Genomic DNA, 25,922 nt, shown 5'->3' on the forward strand with positions numbered 1-25,922 from the left:
ATGCAGAGCTAAAGCTACCACAGGCTTTTTGCTGCTAATCAGCTGCTCACCAGGACCTTGATTAGCTGAATCAGGTATGTTGGAGCAGGGCTGGTGCAAAAGCCTGAATAATACTCATTATCTCTCCTGGATGAAGGTTGGCCACCACTGTTCTAGATCAATAGACAGAATCACCACAACCCAAGAGCCTGTATCTCACACCACTTACCAACTGACTGCGCTGCATGTTGGTGGATTTCTGTCATTGGGTATAACAATGGTTTATCAATTAAGTTATTGTGAAGGAAGTCATACCAACTCACCTGCGTGAGAATCGCCCAGGTTTGAGGTGTGCCAAAAATAGGTAGGTCATGCATCCGTTCAAGACTCTGGTGAGGCGGTCAGATTCCTCATAATCTATTGCACATGCAAATCTAAATTAACAACAACTGCTGGGAGAGGTCATACCTGAAGCAATATAGACACCGTTGTGGGGAACGGTAGAGTTGATGCGCGCAGAGTGCAAGACAGGTCAATACATTTTCGCTAAGGTCTGCGCGGATTATAGAGTCTTTATATTACATTGGCCTGCCTGGTCCTGAGATTTTAAACCTCAGTGGTAGTGTTTCACACCTCTCCATGCATTGCAAATATCGGATCATATGCGCAGAGTTGTGCAGAGAATGTGTATCTTAAACGCAACCACACAACGTTACAGACTATCCAAATCCTCCTGCCATCATCACCTGGATAAACAGGGATGATACTCCCCCAGTAAGCGGCACACACTAGTCAGTAAACAGAAGGGGAATATATTTGGGCTGGGGTAGCAAACTGAATAGGAAACCGTTTCTACAGTAACTAGCCAAATGCTAACTAAGTTAATAAACAGTAATAAACTGGGTGCATTTAGTTAAGTAATTTATCAAAGTAAGTTATTAAAATAGTAGATGAGACAATAGGGTAGTTAAAATTGGCAGTATAACGTCAGCTGGGTTGGTGAGTCAACGATAGAACAATACCAACATTTGTTTAGCAAGCCACAAAGTGGGGCATTATAATTCATGAATAGCAAAGTGTTAAGCTAGTTACTATACTGTAGCTAGTTTAGACTCGGCTAACCATAGCTACATGTCATGTAGTTAGGTAGCTTTGATAGCGATTCAATTTTTAGCTAAAACTAACTTACTCAAAGCCCTCTATCAAGCAACTGCAACCTATTAACGTTACTTTATTGTACGACAATGTTGCTGATACTGATACGTTTAGCTAGGTTAGCTTGTTGGCTAGATATCTAACGTTACTTTGATGTATTACCCATAAATCGTTACAAACCTTTGCTTTTCCAGCTTCTAGTTTCCTCTGTCGTTCATCTTCGTCCATGTCTTGGTTGAAACACAACCATTAAAGGTTAAGGACAAATGTCCTGAAATCGCTGATTATTCCACTAAAACCTTTCACTTTCTTGTACCTCGGATGGAAAATCTTTGGAACAACTGTCAATATGAAATTCAATATGGCCGCCATGTAGTTTTCGCACCGCCTTTATAAAGTTTCCTCCGCTAATATGGCCAATCAACACACTCGAAGCGAATTTCCCAGCCAATAGCATTCATGCTCTCTTACATTTTACATGCACTGTAAAAAACTCCCTCCCACATTCTACAGGTCCCTGACTGACAAGTTACAAACCAATCAGAGGACTGAATGGTGAAGCTAAACTTTGATTGAAAAGGAATTTACCCAATATATGTAGAGAGTTACAAAAATAGTCCACCCATACACTGCTATTTTAAAAATGTGTGCCTGTTTTTGACTGGATCATGAAGCTTTTTAAACCAACTACTCCACCTATGCAAACGGCGCACTAAATGCCCGGGGGAAATGAGTTAACCAGTAGCAGCATAGCGTTGTGTTTCCCAAGTTCAACTGTCAACTGAGGTATCTTGACTACGGATTTTGTCCACTAACTACATATTAGAGCTCTTCATGGTCCACCCGAACACGAATACCCGAGATCAGAACCGGGTCCAAATTTCAAACCTGTGCAGGTTGGTTCCGGGTTAGTTGCATTTATACAGGCAGCACATTTCAGATATTTTTTTCCTCTAATCTTTTCAGTGAGATCTTTTTCAGAGCTGATCTGATTGGTCAAAATACCAGTTATAGACACATCTAAATGTACTGGGGAGGGGTGGTCCAACTATATATATTTTTTGCTCTGGGGGGGGTGTTGTGTGTTTTTTTTATTGGGCACATGGGAGAGTAGTGCGTTTTTCCCTGGTTTACATTTGCTCTTCTGCTCATACTTTCCCTATAAATAATGGTTAGACTTACTTTTCTTATTACACTAATAAAGCTTAGAAATGTTTGGGAAGGTTTGGTATGGTGTGGCTATTATTAAGCTTTAGCTACTGCAGGCCTATTCCAACTGATTCCGACAGGTGAACTTGAGGGGAGGAATACTTTTTTTCAGGCCTACCAGAGTTACTCCTGTAATCTAACAATATAATACTTCTCTTTACACAAAATATTTTGATTTAAAAAATGATGTATGTCTATATCTGTATAGCAGACGCAGCAGCCATCTGACATAAAGAAATGCATGTGGGTGTCGTAGCATGCCCCTGGCGTTTCTCTACCTCTATCTCGCTGGGGTTAGGCCTACGCTTCTCTGTTTGCTAAAGGCTATATATATATATTTGTTACAATTTTTATGTTGTCCAGCACCAAATCCGCACTGCTCACTTAACCCGGAAGCCAGCCACACAAATATGTCAGATGAAACACTGGCCAACTGGTGACTGAAGTCAGCTTGCAAGCTCTCCTTCACAAGGAGTCACTAGAGCGTGATGGAATAAGGAAATCCCGGGCCAGCCAAACCCTCCCCTAACCTGGACGACGCTGGTCCAATTGTGTGCAGCCTCATGAGTCTCCCAGTCACAGCCAGCTGTAACACAACCTCGAACTGGGACTGTAGTGACACCTCAACTTAGACTGCTGCGCCACTTGGTTGGCCCTAGGCATATTGTTTTATTTAGATTTTTGAATATTCGCATGAAAATCTGTTTAAAATTGGATGGAAACCTAGCTAATGTGCAAATCCAGTGTCACTTTGAATATGCCTGCACATCACGGTTCACCAGCAGCCCCAAACATCTAAAGAGTAAGCTACCAGCCAAACAAGCTTGTAAGAATTGTACTTAAACTCCCCCCTCAGCATTTTTTCATGTCTATCTCTGTAATGTGTCTGTATCTATTTATTTCTGTAAAAAAAAAAATAGGGAACACAATATCTGATTTTTTTTTTACTGACAAATAAAATCAATCAATCCAAACTGTGCAGCAGCCAAATTGATGAATGGAAAGAGACATCTGTTACAAAACACCAAAAAGTCAAGCCCTACATTCTATACTGGGTAAGCCTACAAGGTAGGGAGGAAGGTATTTTCTGTTTGTCAAGATTGACACTTGGTATTTATTAGGATCCCCATTATCCACTGCAAAAGCATCAGATACTCTTCCTGGGTTCCACATAAACAGGACATAATACATAGTACAGGACATTATTAGTCAAGGACCGAAATACAGTGGGGCAAAAAAGTATTTAGTCAGCCACCAATTGTGCAAGTTCTCCCACTTAAAAAGATGAGAGAGGCCTGTAATTTTCATCATAGGTACACTTCAACTATGACAGACAAAATGAGAAAAAAAATCCAGAAAATCACATTGTAGGATTTTTTATGAATTTATTTGCAAATTATGGTGGAAAATAAGTATTTAGTCAATAACAAAAGTTTATCTCAATACTTTGTTATATACCCTTTGTTGGCAATTTTTGCCCCACTGTACATTTAAAACGTCGCACATAGTCTACATATCAGTACATACACACAATATATAGGACTAATACATAGTACAGTGCAAATTACAATACAATATATATAACATGTCTATGTCTGTTCTCAGTCCCCTTTGTGCAGTAAGGTGTTCTTTTATCTGTTTTTTAAAAACTTGTTAGCTGTTGTGGCAGAGTTCCATGTAGTCATGGCTCTATTTAATACTGTGCGTTTCCCAGCCTCTGTTCTGGACCTGGGGACTAGTCTATTTATTGTGGTGTTGAAAATGCAAACCATGACATTGAAGTGCACGAAGTCAGTATGCTTTGTTTATTGGTTGTGTGGTGCATTGGCACCGAAACCAGACCCTCTCACCCAGTAAATTTTGATCAGAATTGGGCTGCCTGTGTGAACACAGCCTTTGATTGTCATCGGGTCTTGGGTCTATGTAACTACAGCGATAGATAAGAGTGGGCCCGAATGGACACTATCATGGCTCTATATAACCTATAGCCTTCAAACTCAACGTTGGAACTCAAAGCCAGTTCCACTACTTTTTTTTCATTGTCCCCCTCCATTCAGGGCCTGATTTAGACCTGGATGTAATTAATTATCATGTAGAACAGAAAACCAGCAGGCTCCGGACCTCATAGGGTAAGAGTTGAATACCCCTGACCTATAGCATATTTATTTTAAGCTATTAGGTGAATTTATTGACTTTATTATGAATTTATTGACCTATTCATTAACTAGAAAAGCAACTTGGCTGATTTTTTTTTTTTTATGTCACTCTGGTATGTTAGGGTATGGGTCGTGTCTAGCTCGGGTTGTCCTTGGGTCCATTCGGGTATGGGTCTGATTGTTTTCAGGTCCGGGCACCAGCAGACTTACCATTAAACAGAAATAAAAATCTCTGCTTGAGGCATAAATAAATATAACAAAAAACAGCAGTAAGGCCAAATTCAATGGTTCATCAAATCATTTTTTTCATATTTTTGATACCTACATGGGTCCTAAAATTCTAAAGTAAATAGCTAAATGATCCCTGGTATGACCATCTTAAAACAATTCCATATGTTAGCTCAGTAGAAACCCAGCCCCGGGCCCATAGACTCGAGGGGGTTAATTAAAAGGTAATATATTTTTACAGTTAAATTATATGTCTTTATATGTCTCTTTATATGTCTCTTTTTTTAAATGAGGGGTGGGGGGCCTCAGACTGGCCTCTGTCTGGGGCCTCCAAATTATTAAGTTTGTCCCTGGGTCCGGGTCCAACTTTTTGGACAGGAGAAGACCTCCAATTCCTCCAATAAAGACTCAATTTATAAATTTTCAGCCCAGAGCTTCTCATTCCAGACCCTATTTGGGTGCCAATCTGGTATGATTAAATGACCACCCAAGTTTATACCAATTTGTAACAGTCTGTGTGTTGATTGCATATATTACTTTCTATTCTTATCCCAAACAGTTTCACTGACACTTACTTTTACATTTCTTTAATTGCCTCACTGGGTTGTTGTTCAAGAGAAATACACTGCTTGTGTAGTCTCATATTGTAAACAATAACCTATGATCAAGACCAAAACCAAGAAAGGTAACCAAGCAGTAGGCGTGGCTTGGTTGGCATAAACAGTTGTGTCCCTTAGTAACCAGGTAAGTAGTCTCAGTTTGGCGTAGAGACAGAGCTGATCGAAAGGTGTGTGACGTACGGCTACAGCGGTGATCCTCAGTCACTTATTGCTGTGTGTGTGTGTGTGTGTGTGTGTGGACAACTTCACAGTGTGGAGAATACAGTACTCTCAGAATGACTGATCCCATGCTTGACCAGATGACCTGACTCAAACACAGGCTGCTGGAGAAGGTCATTGATTATTTGATTGAGTTTTAAAAATGTTGGATATCAAATAATCATCTGATCATTTACTTTGATAGACAGAAATGCCATGTTTTTAACTTATGAGTGTAACAAAGAGTAGTAAAAGAGGCAATCTTTTCTGATGTGAGTTCTGGCTGCACATGGCCTCGTTGACTGCTGACTACTCACCTCCTGCTTGTCTTCATGTCCACAGAGACTGGAGAATGAGAGGGACAACAAGGATGGCAGAGCAGAGTCTGCCCTATCCACCAGTAAGACTACAAAATGTTTGAAAATAAATATTGTAATGAAACGTTGAAGTACAAGCAAACCCTGATTGTTCCTTTTTGTGTGACTGTTTTCTGATGTTACTCCTATTTCTGATTGGCCAGGGAGTTTTGATGGACAGGCGGATGCACTGCACAGTGTGCTTAGATGAAAAAAGGACCTGCTGCAAAGACTGAGGGTATGACATCATTAAGTTATTTATCATCACCATTATCATCATCAAACTCACGTGATAACTTTGTCTGTGTGTGTGTTGCCTGCAGGAGCAGCACATGTTGGAGGACCTGGGGAGACGGTACCGCCCAGACCTCCTCCCGTCCTTCTGCTTCCTCCTCCGGCCCCCATCCATATCTACCAGCCTGCCCCTGCACCCCCAGCAACTGGTGAGACAAAAATCCTTCCCTATCTTCCTCTTGCTCTTCTTTCTCTCTTACACACAGACAGCTGATGCTATTTCTCTCTTACACAGACAGCTGATGCTATTTCTCTCTTGGTCTGTAGTTACCCCAGCAGCCTACTACCTTCATACAGCAGTTACCACAGCAACAGCTCCTCATACAACAGATACCCCCTCAGCCTTACCCTGCACCACAGTCTGGGAGCATCAAAGAAGGTCAACACACACACAAATGCCAAATGCAGCTACTAGTGTGTGTGTGTGTATAATGTTCATTTTCATGTATGTGTGTGTTAGACATGGTAGAGCTGATGACACAGAATGCTCAGATCATAATGCACAACATGATGCTGAAAGCAATACCTCCCACGGCCCTGTCACCACCTAACCCAGGACAGGTCAGTATCACACACACCCACATCATTTATGTCAAATTAAATTGTATTTGTCACAAGTGACGAATACAACAGTTGTAGACCTTACCGTGAAATGCTTCCTTACAAGCTCTTAACCAACAATGTAGCTCAAGAAAGAGTTAAGAAAATATGTACTAAATAAACTAAAGTAAAAAGTAACAGAATAAAAATAACAAGGCTATATAAAGGGGGTACCAGTACCGAGTCAATGTGCGGGGGTACAGGTTAGTCGAGGTAATGTGTACATGTAGGTAGAGGTAAAGAGACTATGCATAGATAATAAACAGCGAGTAGCAGCAGAGTAAAAACAAGGGGGGGAGTTAATGTAAATAGTCCTAATGGCCATTTGATTCATTGTTCATGTTGTTTGTTGTTTGATAAGCATTGTTTTGGTATAGCCAAATGTGATGGTTGTATGGAGAATCTGCTTCTTGGCACTGGCAACATGTTGTAAATTCAAATGTGTTGGCCTACTATGATTCGTGGTTGCAACAGAGAATATGCAAATGATAAAGGTCTGTAAACATGCATCATGACTCCAAAATAAATAAAACAAGATTTGCAAACATGCATCTTGATCCGTTTTATTCTGTATTTAATCCAAAACACATCTGTCAAACCTTGCTTCTTGGCACTGACCCACACCACAAGTAGAAGTCATACAGTACTCAAAACTAACTTAAGTTATTCTTACAGCAAATGCAAAATTAAAAACATCAGATTAGTTAAGAAATCAAATAATCTCATAATCCAAAACAAAGTCGCTCGTATTCATTGTCGAACCGTCATTTCTAAAAGTTATGTATGACATATTAGTCAAATGATCCATTAATTATTTTAACTCCCTGAAGTCCGTCCACACACACCCACTGCATGCACATGAAACAAACATAATTATCGTATGATTAATGTGATCAACTCTGGTAGAGAGGCATGATGGGATACAGAGAAAACACTTGGACTCTTTCCCATGTAAGGAAAATGGCGAGAGGGTGAGACCACTAAGCGAAGATGAAGTTAGGATGGAAAGAAAGGTAGAGCGAGAGAGGGCGCAACAGAGGTAGAGAAATGAGGTAGGGGGGACTATTCTGGACTGAGCTGAATTGTGGCTCGTCCATGTTAAGGCATGGATATAAACCCACTAACTCTTATTAGAAATATAGGTGTATATATTATCTATAATCTACTGGTACATATCTACACCTCTGTGGTGTGTACCATTGCAAACTAGTCAGCAGATACTGTAAATACATACCAATATATATGTAATACACCCAGTACTATGAGTGGAAATACTGGTTCCTATTGGATCTCATGTAGAAATACTGGTTCCTATTGGATCTCATGTAGAGGGGAGAAGGGATCCAGAGGTATTGACAGTCAGAGACTGCAGCTTGTAACATTGAGTAAATAGAGGTCTGTATAGCGAACCAGTAAGTCATCCCACCACCAGACCTACACAAGCAGTAGATAGCAGATGTATGGAGGGGTCATGCTGTTTGGCGTATAAACAGATGTCCAGAAGATTTTTCATTATGTTGAGCGATGCCATGGTGAGAAAGTCTGTATGTGCGCATGTGTACTGTATGTGTTTGTTTGTGTGTGTGTAAGGCGAGGCTATCTGAACACCCCCACGTTGATTGACAGGGCCACCTCTGGCTTTCTGGCCTTGATTGGCTCCATCTTCTTCTCTGGTCCCACCCCTCGGTTGGTCTCAACTTCAGCCCCCGCACCCTGCCCTCTACAGGAGTAAAGAGGAAATAGTATCAATGTAAAATGTATACATTTACTTTTGTATTTATATTAACTTTAACTATAAATACACTTTCTTGTAAAGCTAATGTCATACACTGTGACCTGAGTCTCATTGCATCTTTTAAGAAGCCCCACCCTTTCCTGCGTTGCTCCTTCTCTTCCCTTAACCTCTGCTCATCCTGTTGGGTGCTAAAGTCCCGGTTATTGTCAATCAACAGGTTCTGTCCAATCAGAAAACACCATGTTACTGTCGACGTATTATCCAATCAGAAAACCATGTCACATTCAATAAGCAAGTTCTGTCCAATTAAAGCAGAGCAGGCTGGAAAGCAACCAATACATTGAACCACAGAGGTGCATTTGTTACCTTGACACCGATGATGTCACCGTCTTTAAGGTGGAAAGGCGCTCCAAGCAGAGACTCTGCCTTTTTCTTCTTCTTACGTTTGGACACCTGCTGGCTCTGTGTGCACGCATCATCAACAAGCGCCAGGAAGAGTCATAAAATAAACCACAAGAGAGTGACAACAAAACATCAGGCTTCCTCCCTCCCTCCACATCTCTTACCCAGTTGGAGAAAGTCTCCCAGGTGTGTGTGTGTGGCTGGTGCTTGGCCAGTAGCAGGGAGTCAGGAGAGAGGCCGTATGTTGAGGCCAGGGCAGAGCGTAGCGATCTGGGGGAAGGGTCTCGAGAAGCATCCCAGACCAGTTCCTCTGGAGGGTAGTAACCCCTCTCCCCTGGCACCCCCATCTGGACACGCAGCAACACCTCCTTAGGACTGGGGGAGGGGGGAAATGGGGCAATAAGATGGAGGGAGAGGAAGAAAAGAGCGAGGGAGGGATAACAACAGATCCAGAAATCATGCTTACGGTATCTGCTTAACTGACCAATGAGAGTAGAATAACCCCAGGCTTACCCAAGATCCTCTTCTCTCAGTAGCTGCTGCACACAAAACTCCACCCCACTGCTCAACTTCAACTTCCTGTGAACAGATACATGTTGTTGAGAGAAAGAAAGGGACGAGAGGAGATGGACAGAAGTGAGAGGGAGGAGTGTGTGTGTACCTGAGTGTGTGTTGTTGTCCTCTGAGGATACGGGTTAGTCTCTGTCCCTCCAGCTGCCACACACGCAGAAACGCAGGAGTGGGCACACATACATACTGCAGCGCCGGCAGGGTCAGCACCTAACACACAGACTATTAACACACACAGCATGGACATACACACGCTAGAAGGAGCAGTATCAACACACACACTACCTGAGTCTTCAGCTCTTCCAGTGTAGCCTCCTCTGAGAGCTCCACCTGTCCCACAGTCCTCAGCTCCACCTCAGCTCCCACTAAACACACACACATTTTAACCAGTGGACTTGGTTGCATACCTTCATACCTAGTTTCATACTGTGTGTGTGTGTGTGTGTCTCACCTGCAGTCATGACCTCCAACCTCTGACCCTCCGTGGACACCGCGGCCATGCCGTTGACCTCTGTCTCCATGGAGACAACGGGGTAGGCACTCGGCTCCACATACAGCCAGACTGACAGCTTCAGAAAACCCTGAGAGAGAGAGGGGGGACGTGAGAGAGGGAATACGTGTCTGCAGAGAGTAAATGGGGTTGTAAGAGAACAGGAAGTTGAGTGTACCTTGGGAGGAAGTCGTCCCTCAGTAATCACCAGAGCGTCTCCGTGACTCATCTTCAGCCCTGAGAGAGACGCCTCCTGGGGAAGAAATGAGAGAGATTGTGGCAGTGAGTGAAAAAGAGAGCGGAAAATGTATCCCACTTCCTGATTTCGCAGAAGCAATAATTTATTAGGACCCAGGGATTATCGTGAGAATAACACCCGACTATGGCCTGTTCTTAAGCCTGACGCGGAGGTCGGAGGAAACAGCACTTAGGAGGGTGTTATTCACGATAATCCCCGGGTTCGAGGGCCCTTATTGCTTTAACAAAACAATTGCCGACATATGGGGCGGCAGGGTAGCCTAGGAGTTAGATCGTTGGACTAGTAACCGAAAGGTTGCAAGTTTCGAATCCCCGAGCTGACAAGGTACAAATCTGTCGTTCTGCCCATGAACAAGGCAGTTAACCCACTGTTCCTAGGCTGTCATTGAAAATAAGAATTTGTTCTTAACTGACTTGCCTAGTTAAATAAAGGTAACATTTAAAAACCTTTATTCTTTTTATTTTTAAGATGAACAACCTGTTTTCATAAAAAATATATATGTTTTAATGAGTACATTTGTTTTATTTCATCCTTCCACCAGACGATATAGTCCGGGCAAAAGCCAGTCGTTAGTTCTGAGATTCTGAAGTTGTCAACCAAGCGGGTTGGTCGTCCGTTCTAAGCAAAACACTTTTTGCTATGCAAGGCTTCTTCTTGCTATTCTTCTTCTCCTTTGCCAACTAAAGCGAACACACAATCATGTCAAGCAGCTGAACTGACAGCAAACTATGCGCATTTCTGTTTGTTTTACCTTTATTTCTATTGCCATTTCTTTGGATATATCCATTATAATGAGTCTCCTCTGGACACGATCATTCTCTATGGCACGGTGGAGATCGGAAACAAAAAAAACTGCAACGTTGTTGCACAGGTCGGAAAGGCAGGCAACAAGGCTTAGACAAACCTCAACTGTTGAGACACATTTTTTCCCCAGGGGAGATCAAGTTTATTAATTGCCTGGCTGGGCTGTGGGACGCTGAAGGAGCATTGATCATTCAAATTAAACTTAACAGGCATTACCCGGGTGATTGTCGTGAACAACTCCCTGTATCAACCAATCATCATCCAAACAACCAGTTTTATAATTCTGGTTACTGACCTCGTCCATCAAAGCCTCTCCCACCTCCTCACACCAGTCCAGCCTCCTTAGATGCCAACCGTCCCCTGTACACACAACACACACACCATTAACCCGACACCATTAACTCGACACCATTAACACAAATGCACACACAAGGGAGAAGGGACACACTCTATAATCCAATAGTTTTACCTTCAAGTCTTGCTGACTCCAACATTTTCTTGAGACACTACAATAGGATGTATGGATAGGATTAGCACTCATTAGCAGAGAAGCAGATACACTGTCTGACAGAGAGACAGACACAGGCAGGCAAGCAGATAGACCGACCAGCAGGCCAAACGATACGCAGTCATTTCCCACCTGTTTAACTGTGTTGGACCGCTCTACAATGATTTCCCCCTCCAAGCCAGAGGAGGGTGCTGTCCCCACACTGAAGTACAGGAACAGCTGTGTGTCTTTGGGGGCCGTTCCAGGACAGAGGGACAGGGAGGTCATCAGCCTAACCCCAGCGTCACGAACACTCAGCTCCTCACACACTGTGGGAGGCCACACACACACACACACACACACACACACACACACACACACACACACACACACAGGTCTTGACATTCATGTAAATACATTCATGTAAATTGCCAGTGGCACACCGGGCCATTGCCAACTGAAAGCTACTGCATAACAAATGCCCACCATATTTATACAAATCTTCTTGAAAGAATTGTGCCAGGTAGGCCTCCTGTGTAGTCAACATTTAACTGGGAAGGTTATGGAAAGCCTTGAGAAACTTTCAGAGCATGATGATGACAAAACTGTGCATTGCAAAGATTTAACCAAGACTTGGGCCAAACATCTTAAATACCTGTGTTTCATACCCATTGTTGCCTTATAATATCTACCAGTAAATGCTAAGTTGAAACATATTTCCTTCATACCCTATCAACAACCCTACTACTGTCCTTCTTCTGTGTGCAGCTCCACACAACAACCAGTGGCAAGCTGCTCACTCTTGCTGCCCGACAGATTAACTAGTCAGTGAGCGTGTGATAATCTACATAACGAACTAACAGCTTTGGGAATTTGTCGTTTTTTTCAACAATTACACATATAACCTAGATTGAAAATATAATTATTACAATATTATTTTGGGGGGCCATTGACGTGGTGGTTTGACTGGCCTGGAGGGCTTCCAAAACCTCCCCGGGCCAGCAGGCAGCCCTGTATGTCGAGCCCTGCATCAATACATACATACAATTAGGACGAAGTAAGAGTTGCATGTGTTTATGTGTGAGTGTCATTGGACGTTACAGTACCTGGGGGCAGGAGTTTCCCTGTACGGTCCACCTGCCTCAGACAGCATGCCACACCTGGACAGAGATACACACACTAGTGAAGAGGCAACAAACACATATCTACCATAACAATACTGGCTGTATTAGGAGTGGTAACAGTAACAGTACCTGACCTATAGCTGCTGCTATTAGGAGTGGTAATAATAACAGTATCTGACCTATAGCTGCTGCTATTAGGAGTGGTAACAATAACAATATCTGACCTATAGCTGCTGCTATTAGGAGTGGTAATAATAACAGTATCTGACCTATAGCTGCTGCTATTAGGAGTGGTAATAATAACAGTATCTGACCTATAGCTGCTGCTATTAGGAGTGGTAACAGTACCTGACCTATAGCTGCTGCTATTAGGAGTGGTAATAATAACAGTATCTGACCTATAGCTGCTGCTATTAGGAGTGGTAATAATAACAGTATCTGACCTATAGCTGCTGCTATTAGGAGTGGTAATAATAACAGTATCTGACCTATAGCTGCTGCTATTAGGAGTGGTAATAATAACAGTATCTGACCTATAGCTGCTGCTATTAGGAGTGGTAATAATAACAGTATTTGACCTATAGCTGCTGCTATTAGTAGTGGTAATAATAACAGTATCTGACCTGCTAGCTGCTGCTATTAGGAGTGGTAATAATAACAGTATCTGACCTATAGCTGCTGCTATTAGGAGTGGTAATAATAACAGTATCTGACCTATAGCTGCTGCTATTAGGAGTGGTAATAATAACAGTATCTGACCTATAGCTGCTGCTATTAGGAGTGGTAATAATAACAGTATTTGACCTATAGCTGCTGCTATTAGGAGTGGTAATAATAACAGTATCTGACCTATAGCTACTGCTATTAGGAGTTGTAATAATAACAGTATCTGACCTATAGCTGCTGCTATTAGGAGTGGTAATAATAACAGTATCTGACCTGCTAGCTGCTGCTATTAGGAGTGGTAATAATAACAGTATCTGACCTATAGCTGCTGCTATTAGGAGTGGTAATAATAACAGTATCTGACCTATAGCTGCTGCTATTAGGAGTGGTAATAATAACAGTATCTGACCTATAGCTGCTGCTATTAGGAGTGGTAATAATAACAGTATTTGACCTATAGCTGCTGCTATTAGGAGTGGTAATAATAACAGTATCTGACCTATAGCTGCTGCTATTAGGAGTGGTAATAATAACAGTATTTGACCTATAGCTGCTGCTATTAGGAGAGGTAACAGTATCTGACCTATAGCTGCTGCTATTAGGAGTGGTAATAATAACAGTATCTGACCTATAGCTGCTGCTATTAGGAGTGGTAATAATAACAGTATCTGACCTATAGCTGCTGCTATTAGGAGTGGTAATAATAACAGTATTTGACCTATAGCTGCTGCTATTAGGAGTGGTAACAGTATCTGACCTATAGCTGCTGCTATTAGGAGTGGTAATAATAACAGTATCTGACCTAGAGCTGCTGCTATTAGGAGTGGTAATAATAACAGTATCTGACCTATAGCTGCTGCTATTAGGAGTGGTAATAATAACAGTATCTGACCTATAGCTGCTGCTATTATGAGTGGTAATAATAACAGTATCTGACCTATAGCTGCTGCTATTAGGAGTGGTAATAATAACAGTATCTGACCTATAGCTGCTGCTATTAGGAGTGGTAATAATAACAGTATTTGACCTATAGCTGCTGCTATTAGGAGTGGTAATAATAACAGTATCTGACCTATAGCTGCTGCTATTAGGAGTGGTAATAATAACAGTATCTGACCTATAGCTGCTGCTATTAGGAGTGGTAATAATAACAGTATCTGACCTATAGCTGCTGCTATTAGGAGTGGTAATAATAACAGTATCTGACCTGCTAGCTGCTGCTATTAGGAGTGGTAATAATAACAGTATCTGACCTGCTAGCTGCTGCTATTAGGAGTGGTAATAATAACAGTATCTGACCTGCTAGCTGCTGCTATTAGGAGTGGTAATAATAACAGTATCTGACCTATAGCTGCTGCTATTAGGAGTGGTAATAATAACAGTATCTGACCTATAGCTGCTGCTATTATGAGTGGTAATAATAACAGTATCTGACCTATAGCTGCTGCTATTAGGAGTGGTAATAATAACAGTATCTGACCTATAGCTGCTGCTATTAGGAGTGGTAATAATAACAGTATCTGACCTGCTAGCTGCTGCTATTAGGAGTGGTAATAATAACAGTATCTGACCTATAGCTGCTGCTATTAGGAGTGGTAATAATAACAGTATCTGACCTATAGCTGCTGCTATTAGGAGTGGTAATAATAACAGTATCTGACCTGCTAGCTGCTGCTATTAGGAGTGGTAACAATAACAGTATCTGACCTGCTAGCTGCTGCTATTAGGAGTGGTAACAATAACAGTATCTGACCTATAGCTGCTGCTATTAGGAGTGGTAATAATAACAGTATCTGACCTATAGCTGCTGCTATTAGGAGTGGTAATAATAACAGTATCTGACCTATAGCTGCTGCTATTAGGAGTGGTAATAATAACAGTATCTGACCTATAGCTGCTGCTATTAGGAGTGGTAATAATAACAGTATCTGACCTATAGCTGCTGCTATTAGGAGTGGTAATAATAACAGTATCTGACCTATAGCTGCTGCTATTAGGAGTGGTAATAATAACAGTATCTGACCTATAGCTGCTGCTATTAGGAGTGGTAATAATAACAGTATCTGACCTATAGCTGCTGCTATTAGGAGTGGTAATAATAACAGTATCTGACCTATAGCTGCTGCTATTAGGAGTGGTAATAATAACAGTATCTGACCTATAGCTGCTGCTATTAGGAGTGGTAATAATAACAGTATCTGACCTATAGCTGCTGCTATTAGGAGTGGTAATAATAACAGTATCTGACCTATAGCTGCTGCTATTAGGAGTGGTAACAATAACAGTATCTGACCTATAGCTGCTGCTATTAGGAGTTGTAATAATAACAGTATCTGACCTATAGCTGCTGCTATTAGGAGTTGTAATAATAACAGTATTTGACCTATAGCTGCTGCTATTAGGAGTGGTAATAATAACAGTATTTGACCTATAGCTGCTGCTATTAGGAGTGGTAATAATAACAGTATCTGACCTATAGCTGCTGCTATTAGGAGTGGTAATAATAACAGTATCTGACCTATAGCTGCTGCTATTAGGAGTGGTAATAATGACAGTATCTGACCTGCTAGCTGCTGCTATTAGGACTGGTAATAATAACAGTATCTGACCTATAGCTGCTGCTATTAGGAGTGGTAATAATAACAGTATTTGACCTATAGCTGCTGCTATTAGGAGTGGTAATAATAACAGTATTTGACCTATAGCTGCTGCTATTAGGAGTGGTAATAATAACAGTATCTGACCTATAGCTGCTGCTATTAGGAGTGGTAATAATAACAGTATCTGACCTATAGCTGCTGCTATTAGGAGTGGTAATAATAACAGTATCTGACCTATAGCTGCTGCTATTAGGAGTGGTAACAGTATCTGACCTATAGCTGCTGCTATTAGGAGTGGTAATAATAACAGTATCTGACCTATAGCTGCTGCTATTAGGAGTGGTAACAGTATCTGACCTATAGCTGCTGCTATTAGGAGTGGTAATAATAACAGTATCTGACCTATAGCTGCTGCTATTAGGAGTGGTAATAATAACAGTATCTGACCTATAGCTGCTGCTATTAGGAGTGGTAACAGTATCTGACCTATAGCTGCTGCTATTAGGAGTGGTAATAATAACAGTATCTGACCTATAGCTGCTGCTATTAGGAGTGGTAATAATAACAGTATCTGACCTGCTAGCTGCTGCTATTAGGAGTGGTAACAATAACAGTATCTGACCTATAGCTGCTGCTATTAGGAGTGGTAATAATAACAGTATCTGACCTATAGCTGCTGCTATTAGGAGTGGTAATAATAACAGTATCTGACCTATAGCTGCTGCTATTAGGAGTGGTAACAGTATCTGACCTATAGCTGCTGCTATTAGGAGTGGTAACAGTATCTGACCTATAGCTGCTGCTATTAGGAGTGGTAACAATAACAGTATCTGACCTATAGCTGCTGCTATTAGGAGTTGTAATAATAACAGTATCTGACCTATAGCTGCTGCTATTAGGAGTTGTAATAATAACAGTATTTGACCTATAGCTGCTGCTATTAGGAGTGGTAATAATAACAGTATTTGACCTATAGCTGCTGCTATTAGGAGTGGTAATAATAACAGTATCTGACCTATAGCTGCTGCTATTAGGAGTGGTAATAATAACAGTATCTGACCTATAGCTGCTGCTATTAGGAGTGGTAATAATGACAGTATCTGACCTGCTAGCTGCTGCTATTAGGACTGGTAACAATAACAGTATCTGACCTATAGCTGCTGCTATTAGGAGTGGTAATAATAACAGTATCTGACCTATAGCTGCTGCTATTAGGAGTGGTAATAATAACAGTATCTGACCTATAGCTGCTGCTATTAGGAGTGGTAATAATAACAGTATCTGACCTATAGCTGCTGCTATTAGGAGTGGTAATAATAACAGTATCTGACCTATAGCTGCTGCTATTAGGAGTGGTAATAATAACAGTATCTGACCTATAGCTGCTGCTATTAGGAGTGGTAATAATAACAGTATCTGACCTATAGCTGCTGCTATTAGGAGTGGTAATAATAACAGTATCTGACCTATAGCTGCTGCTATTAGGAGTGGTAATAATAACAGTATCTGACCTATAGCTGCTGCTATTAGGAGTGGTAATAATAACAGTATCTGACCTATAGCTGCTGCTATTAGGAGTGGTAATAATAACAGTATCTGACCTATAGCTGCTGCTATTAGGAGTGGTAATAATAACAGTATCTGACCTATAGCTGCTGCTATTAGGAGTGGTAACAATAACAGTATCTGACCTATAGCTGCTGCTATTAGGAGTTGTAATAATAACAGTATCTGACCTATAGCTGCTGCTATTAGGAGTTGTAATAATAACAGTATTTGACCTATAGCTGCTGCTATTAGGAGTGGTAATAATAACAGTATTTGACCTATAGCTGCTGCTATTAGGAGTGGTAATAATAACAGTATCTGACCTATAGCTGCTGCTATTAGGAGTGGTAATAATAACAGTATCTGACCTATAGCTGCTGCTATTAGGAGTGGTAATAATGACAGTATCTGACCTGCTAGCTGCTGCTATTAGGACTGGTAATAATAACAGTATCTGACCTATAGCTGCTGCTATTAGGAGTGGTAATAATAACAGTATTTGACCTATAGCTGCTGCTATTAGGAGTGGTAATAATAACAGTATTTGACCTATAGCTGCTGCTATTAGGAGTGGTAATAATAACAGTATCTGACCTATAGCTGCTGCTATTAGGAGTGGTAATAATAACAGTATCTGACCTATAGCTGCTGCTATTAGGAGTGGTAATAATAACAGTATCTGACCTATAGCTGCTGCTATTAGGAGTGGTAACAGTATCTGACCTATAGCTGCTGCTATTAGGAGTGGTAATAATAACAGTATCTGACCTATAGCTGCTGCTATTAGGAGTGGTAACAGTATCTGACCTATAGCTGCTGCTATTAGGAGTGGTAATAATAACAGTATCTGACCTATAGCTGCTGCTATTAGGAGTGGTAATAATAACAGTATCTGACCTATAGCTGCTGCTATTAGGAGTGGTAACAGTATCTGACCTATAGCTGCTGCTATTAGGAGTGGTAATAATAACAGTATCTGACCTATAGCTGCTGCTATTAGGAGTGGTAATAATAACAGTATCTGACCTGCTAGCTGCTGCTATTAGGAGTGGTAACAATAACAGTATCTGACCTATAGCTGCTGCTATTAGGAGTGGTAATAATAACAGTATCTGACCTATAGCTGCTGCTATTAGGAGTGGTAATAATAACAGTATCTGACCTATAGCTGCTGCTATTAGGAGTGGTAACAGTATCTGACCTATAGCTGCTGCTATTAGGAGTGGTAACAATAACAGTATCTGACCTATAGCTGCTGCTATTAGGAGTTGTAATAATAACAGTATCTGACCTATAGCTGCTGCTATTAGGAGTTGTAATAATAACAGTATTTGACCTATAGCTGCTGCTATTAGGAGTGGTAATAATAACAGTATTTGACCTATAGCTGCTGCTATTAGGAGTGGTAATAATAACAGTATCTGACCTATAGCTGCTGCTATTAGGAGTGGTAATAATAACAGTATCTGACCTATAGCTGCTGCTATTAGGAGTGGTAATAATGACAGTATCTGACCTGCTAGCTGCTGCTATTAGGACTGGTAATAATAACAGTATCTGACCTATAGCTGCTGCTATTAGGAGTGGTAATAATAACAGTATTTGACCTATAGCTGCTGCTATTAGGAGTGGTAATAATAACAGTATCTGACCTATAGCTGCTGCTATTAGGAGTGGTAATAATAACAGTATTTGACCTATAGCTGCTGCTATTAGGAGTGGTAATAATAACAGTATCTGACCTATAGCTGCTGCTATTAGGAGTGGTAATAATAACAGTATCTGACCTATAGCTGCTGCTATTAGGAGTGGTAATAATAACAGTATCTGACCTATAGCTGCTGCTATTAGGAGTGGTAACAGTATCTGACCTATAGCTGCTGCTATTAGGAGTGGTAATAATAACAGTATCTGACCTATAGCTGCTGCTATTAGGAGTGGTAACAGTATCTGACCTATAGCTGCTGCTATTAGGAGTGGTAATAATAACAGTATCTGACCTATAGCTGCTGCTATTAGGAGTGGTAATAATAACAGTATCTGACCTATAGCTGCTGCTATTAGGAGTGGTAACAGTATCTGACCTATAGCTGCTGCTATTAGGAGTGGTAATAATAACAGTATCTGACCTATAGCTGCTGCTATTAGGAGTGGTAATAATAACAGTATCTGACCTGCTAGCTGCTGCTATTAGGAGTGGTAACAATAACAGTATCTGACCTATAGCTGCTGCTATTAGGAGTGGTAATAATAACAGTATCTGACCTATAGCTGCTGCTATTAGGAGTGGTAATAATAACAGTATCTGACCTATAGCTGCTGCTATTAGGAGTGGTAACAGTATCTGACCTATAGCTGCTGCTATTAGGAGTGGTAACAGTATCTGACCTATAGCTGCTGCTATTAGGAGTGGTAATAATAACAGTATCTGACCTATAGCTGCTGCTATTAGGAGTGGTAACAGTATCTGACCTATAGCTGCTGCTATTAGGAGTGGTAATAATAACAGTATCTGACCTATAGCTGCTGCTATTAGGAGTGGTAATAATAACAGTATCTGACCTATAGCTGCTGCTATTAGGAGTTGTAATAATAACAGTATCTGACCTATAGCTGCTGCTATTAGGAGTGGTAATAATAACAGTATTTGACCTGCTAGCTGCTGCTATTAGGAGTGGTAATAATAACAGTATCTGACCTATAGCTGCTGCTATTAGGAGTGGTAATAATAACAGTATCTGACATATAGCTGCTGCTATTAGGAGTGGTAATAATAACAGTATCTGACATATAGCTGCTGCTATTAGGAGTGGTAATAATAACAGTATCTGACATATAGCTGTTGCTATTAGGAGTGGTAATAATAACAGTATTTGACCTATAGCTGCTGCTATTAGGAGTGGTAATAATAACAGTATCTGACCTATAGCTGCTGCTATTAGGAGTGGTAATAATAACAGTATCTGACATATAGCTGCTGCTATTAGGAGTGGTAATAATAACAGTATTTGACCTATAGCTGCTGCTATTAGGAGTGGTAATAATAACAGTATCTGACCTATAGCTGCTGCTATTAGGAGTTGTAATAATAACAGTATTTGACCTATAGCTGCTGCTATTAGGAGTGGTAATAATAACAGTATCTGACCTATAGCTGCTGCTATTAGGAGTGGTAATAATAACAGTATCTGACCTATAGCTGCTGCTATTAGGAGTGGTAACAATAACAGTATCTGACCTATAGCTGCTGCTATTAGGAGTTGTAATAATAACAGTATCTGACCTATAGCTGCTGCTATTAGGAGTGGTAATAATAACAGTATCTGACCTATAGCTGCTGCTATTAGGAGTGGTAATAATAACAGTATCTGACCTATAGCTGCTGCTATTAGGAGTGGTAATAATAACAGTATCTGACCTATAGCTGCTGCTGTTAGGAGTGGTAATAATAACAGTATCTGACCTATAGCTGCTGCTATTAGGAGTGGTAACAGTATCTGACCTATAGCTGCTGCTATTAGGAGTGGTAATAATAACAGTATCTGACATATAGCTGCTGCTATTAGGAGTGGTAATAATAACAGTATCTGACCTGCTAGCTGCTGCTATTAGGAGTGGTAATAATAACAGTATCTGACCTATAGCTGCTGCTATTAGGAGTGGTAATAATAACAGTATCTGACCTATAGCTGCTGCTATTAGGAGTGGTAATAATAACAGTATTTGACCAATAGCTGCTGCTATTAGGAGTGGTAATAATAACAGTATCTGACCTATAGCTGCTGCTATTAGGAGTGGTAATAATAACAGTATCTGACCTATAGCTGCTGCTATTAGGAGTGGTAATAATAACAGTATCTGACCTATAGCTGCTGCTATTAGGAGTGGTAATAATAACAGTATCTGACCTATAGCTGCTGCTATTAGGAGTGGTAATAATAACAGTATCTGACCTGCTAGCTGCTGCTATTAGGAGTGGTAATAATAACAGTATCTGACCTATAGCTGCTGCTATTAGGAGTGGTAATAATAACAGTATCTGACCTATAGCTGCTGCTATTAGGAGTGGTAACAGTATCTGACCTATAGCTGCTGCTATTAGGAGTGGTAACAGTATCTGACCTATAGCTGCTGCTATTAGGAGTGGTAATAATAACAGTATCTGACCTATAGCTGCTGCTATTAGGAGTGGTAATAATAACAGTATCTGACCTATAGCTGCTGCTATTAGGAGTGGTAATAATAACAGTATCTGACCTATAGCTGCTGCTATTAGGAGTGGTAATAATAACAGTATTTGACCTATAGCTGCTGCTATTAGGAGTGGTAATAATAACAGTATCTGACCTATAGCTGCTGCTATTAGGAGTGGTAATAATAACAGTATCTGACCTATAGCTGCTGCTATTAGGAGTGGTAATAATAACAGTATCTGACCTATAGCTGCTGCTATTAGGAGTGGTAATAATAACAGTATCTGACCTGCTAGCTGCTGCTATTAGGAGTGGTAACAATAACAGTATCTGACCTATAGCTGCTGCTATTAGGAGTTGTAATAATAACAGTATTTGACCTATAGCTGCTGCTATTAGGAGTGGTAATAATAACAGTATCTGACCTATAGCTGCTGCTATTAGGAGTTGTAATAATAACAGTATTTGACCTATAGCTGCTGCTATTAGGAGTGGTAATAATAACAGTATTTGACCTGCTAGCTGCTGCTATTAGGAGTGGTAATAATAACAGTATCTGACCTATAGCTGCTGCTATTAGGAGTGGTAATAATAACAGTATCTGACCTATAGCTGCTGCTATTAGGAGTGGTAACAATAACAGTATCTGACCTATAGCTGCTGCTATTAGGAGTGGTAATAATAACAGTATCTGACCTATAGCTGCTGCTATTAGGAGTGGTAACAGTATTTGACCTATAGCTGCTGCTATTAGGAGTGGTAATAATAACAGTATCTGACCTATAGCTGCTGCTATTAGGAGTGGTAACAGTATTTGACCTATAGCTGCTGCTATTAGGAGTGGTAATAATAACAGTATTTGACCTATAGCTGCTGCTATTAGGAGTGGTAATAATAACAGTATCTGACCTGCTAGCTGCTGCTATTAGGAGTTGTAATAATAACAGTATCTGACCTATAGCTGCTGCTATTAGGAGTGGTAATAATAACAGTATCTGACCTATAGCTGCTGCTATTAGGAGTGGTAATAATAACAGTATCTGACCTATAGCTGCTGCTATTAGGAGTGGTAATAATAACAGTATCTGACCTATAGCTGCTGCTATTAGGAGTGGTAACAATAACAGTATCTGACCTATAGCTGCTGCTATTAGGAGTTGTAATAATAACAGTATCTGACCTATAGCTGCTGCTATTAGGAGTGGTAATAATAACAGTATCTGACCTATAGCTGCTGCTATTAGGAGTTGTAATAATAACAGTATTTGACCTATAGCTGCTGCTATTAGGAGTGGTAATAATAACAGTATCTGACCTATAGCTGCTGCTATTAGGAGTGGTAATAATAACAGTATCTGACCTATAGCTGCTGCTATTAGGAGTGGTAACAATAACAGTATCTGACCTATAGCTGCTGCTATTAGGAGTTGTAATAATAACAGTATCTGACCTATAGCTGCTGCTATTAGGAGTGGTAATAATAACAGTATCTGACCTATAGCTGCTGCTATTAGGAGTGGTAATAATAACAGTATCTGACCTATAGCTGCTGCTATTAGGAGTGGTAATAATAACAGTATCTGACCTATAGCTGCTGCTGTTAGGAGTGGTAATAATAACAGTATCTGACCTATAGCTGCTGCTATTAGGAGTGGTAACAGTATCTGACCTATAGCTGCTGCTATTAGGAGTGGTAATAATAACAGTATCTGACATATAGCTGCTGCTATTAGGAGTGGTAATAATAACAGTATCTGACCTGCTAGCTGCTGCTATTAGGAGTGGTAATAATAACAGTATCTGACCTATAGCTGCTGCTATTAGGAGTGGTAATAATAACAGTATCTGACCTATAGCTGCTGCTATTAGGAGTGGTAATAATAACAGTATTTGACCAATAGCTGCTGCTATTAGGAGTGGTAATAATAACAGTATCTGACCTATAGCTGCTGCTATTAGGAGTGGTAATAATAACAGTATCTGACCTATAGCTGCTGCTATTAGGAGTGGTAATAATAACAGTATCTGACCTATAGCTGCTGCTATTAGGAGTGGTAATAATAACAGTATCTGACCTATAGCTGCTGCTATTAGGAGTGGTAATAATAACAGTATCTGACCTGCTAGCTGCTGCTATTAGGAGTGGTAATAATAACAGTATCTGACCTATAGCTGCTGCTATTAGGAGTGGTAATAATAACAGTATCTGACCTATAGCTGCTGCTATTAGGAGTGGTAACAGTATCTGACCTATAGCTGCTGCTATTAGGAGTGGTAACAGTATCTGACCTATAGCTGCTGCTATTAGGAGTGGTAATAATAACAGTATCTGACCTATAGCTGCTGCTATTAGGAGTGGTAATAATAACAGTATCTGACCTATAGCTGCTGCTATTAGGAGTGGTAATAATAACAGTATCTGACCTATAGCTGCTGCTATTAGGAGTGGTAATAATAACAGTATTTGACCTATAGCTGCTGCTATTAGGAGTGGTAATAATAACAGTATCTGACCTATAGCTGCTGCTATTAGGAGTGGTAATAATAACAGTATCTGACCTATAGCTGCTGCTATTAGGAGTGGTAATAATAACAGTATCTGACCTATAGCTGCTGCTATTAGGAGTGGTAATAATAACAGTATCTGACCTGCTAGCTGCTGCTATTAGGAGTGGTAACAATAACAGTATCTGACCTATAGCTGCTGCTATTAGGAGTTGTAATAATAACAGTATTTGACCTATAGCTGCTGCTATTAGGAGTGGTAATAATAACAGTATCTGACCTATAGCTGCTGCTATTAGGAGTTGTAATAATAACAGTATTTGACCTATAGCTGCTGCTATTAGGAGTGGTAATAATAACAGTATTTGACCTGCTAGCTGCTGCTATTAGGAGTGGTAATAATAACAGTATCTGACCTATAGCTGCTGCTATTAGGAGTGGTAATAATAACAGTATCTGACCTATAGCTGCTGCTATTAGGAGTGGTAACAATAACAGTATCTGACCTATAGCTGCTGCTATTAGGAGTGGTAATAATAACAGTATCTGACCTATAGCTGCTGCTATTAGGAGTGGTAACAGTATTTGACCTATAGCTGCTGCTATTAGGAGTGGTAATAATAACAGTATCTGACCTATAGCTGCTGCTATTAGGAGTGGTAACAGTATTTGACCTATAGCTGCTGCTATTAGGAGTGGTAATAATAACAGTATTTGACCTATAGCTGCTGCTATTAGGAGTGGTAATAATAACAGTATCTGACCTGCTAGCTGCTGCTATTAGGAGTTGTAATAATAACAGTATCTGACCTATAGCTGCTGCTATTAGGAGTGGTAATAATAACAGTATCTGACCTATAGCTGCTGCTATTAGGAGTGGTAATAATAACAGTATCTGACCTATAGCTGCTGCTATTAGGAGTGGTAATAATAACAGTATCTGACCTATAGCTGCTGCTATTAGGAGTGGTAACAATAACAGTATCTGACCTATAGCTGCTGCTATTAGGAGTTGTAATAATAACAGTATCTGACCTATAGCTGCTGCTATTAGGAGTTGTAATAATAACAGTATTTGACCTATAGCTGCTGCTATTAGGAGTGGTAATAATAACAGTATTTGACCTATAGCTGCTGCTATTAGGAGTGGTAATAATAACAGTATCTGACCTATAGCTGCTGCTATTAGGAGTGGTAATAATAACAGTATCTGACCTATAGCTGCTGCTATTAGGAGTGGTAATAATAACAGTATCTGACCTATAGCTGCTGCTATTAGGAGTGGTAACAATAACAGTATCTGACCTATAGCTGCTGCTATTAGGAGTGGTAATAATAACAGTATCTGACCTGCTAGCTGCTGCTATTAGGAGTGGTAATAATAACAGTATCTGACCTGCTAGCTGCTGCTATTAGGAGTGGTAATAATAACAGTATCTGACCTATAGCTGCTGCTATTAGGAGTGGTAATAATAACAGTATTTGACCTATAGCTGCTGCTATTAGGAGTGGTAACAATAACAGTATCTGACCTATAGCTGCTGCTATTAGGAGTGGTAATAATAACAGTATCTGACCTATAGCTGCTGCTATTAGGAGTGGTAATAATAACAGTATCTGACCTATAGCTGCTGCTATTAGGAGTGGTAATAATAACAATATCTGACCTATAGCTGCTGCTATTAGGAGTGGTAATAATAACAGTATCTGACCTATAGCTGCTGCTATTAGGAGTGGTAATAAT

At 40.4% G+C, this 25,922-nt stretch overlaps 2 protein-coding genes and 1 long non-coding RNA gene across 9 annotated transcripts in view; 1 reads left to right on the forward strand and 2 right to left on the reverse strand.

Moving 5' to 3' along the window:
- The window catches only part of LOC139566510 (pericentrin-like), a 34,351-nt gene extending 32,854 nt beyond the window's left edge, over positions 1–1,497 (reverse strand). For all 4 annotated transcript variants that reach the window (XR_011673123.1, XM_071387803.1, XM_071387801.1 and 1 more), the window contains exon 1: positions 1,315–1,497. Coding sequence is in view for 3 of the 4 variants with exons in the window: in XM_071387803.1 (XP_071243904.1) it covers positions 1,315–1,362 (48 nt within the window). In the remaining variant the exon portion in view is untranslated. The remainder of the gene's footprint in view (positions 1–1,314) is intronic.
- Positions 1,498–1,873: 376 nt separating this feature from the next.
- Positions 1,874–6,665, forward strand: LOC139566201 (uncharacterized). The gene is made up of 5 exons (XR_011673070.1): positions 1,874–2,030; positions 5,888–5,945; positions 6,066–6,139; positions 6,225–6,344; positions 6,463–6,665. It is a non-coding gene; the product is annotated as an uncharacterized lncRNA (long non-coding RNA).
- Positions 6,666–7,342: 677 nt separating this feature from the next.
- The window catches only part of LOC139566200 (ubiquitin carboxyl-terminal hydrolase 40-like), a 39,720-nt gene continuing 21,140 nt past the window's right edge, over positions 7,343–25,922 (reverse strand). For all 4 annotated transcript variants that reach the window (XM_071387230.1, XM_071387229.1, XM_071387228.1 and 1 more), the window contains 13 exons: positions 12,649–12,702; positions 11,696–11,871; positions 11,525–11,561; positions 11,351–11,415; positions 10,171–10,245; positions 9,954–10,083; positions 9,788–9,867; positions 9,594–9,712; positions 9,446–9,511; positions 9,097–9,307; positions 8,897–8,992; positions 8,665–8,750; positions 7,343–8,515 (listed from right to left, as the gene is read on the reverse strand). In XM_071387230.1, coding sequence (XP_071243331.1) covers positions 8,392–8,515; positions 8,665–8,750; positions 8,897–8,992; positions 9,097–9,307; positions 9,446–9,511; positions 9,594–9,712; positions 9,788–9,867; positions 9,954–10,083; positions 10,171–10,245; positions 11,351–11,415; positions 11,525–11,561; positions 11,696–11,871; positions 12,649–12,702 — 1,319 coding nt within the window. In that variant the 3' untranslated portion in view covers positions 7,343–8,391. The remainder of the gene's footprint in view (positions 8,516–8,664; positions 8,751–8,896; positions 8,993–9,096; positions 9,308–9,445; positions 9,512–9,593; positions 9,713–9,787; positions 9,868–9,953; positions 10,084–10,170; positions 10,246–11,350; positions 11,416–11,524; positions 11,562–11,695; positions 11,872–12,648; positions 12,703–25,922) is intronic.

This window comes from Salvelinus alpinus, chromosome 38 (genome assembly GCF_045679555.1).
Source record: "Salvelinus alpinus chromosome 38, SLU_Salpinus.1, whole genome shotgun sequence".
Lineage (NCBI taxonomy): Eukaryota > Metazoa > Chordata > Actinopteri > Salmoniformes > Salmonidae > Salvelinus > Salvelinus alpinus.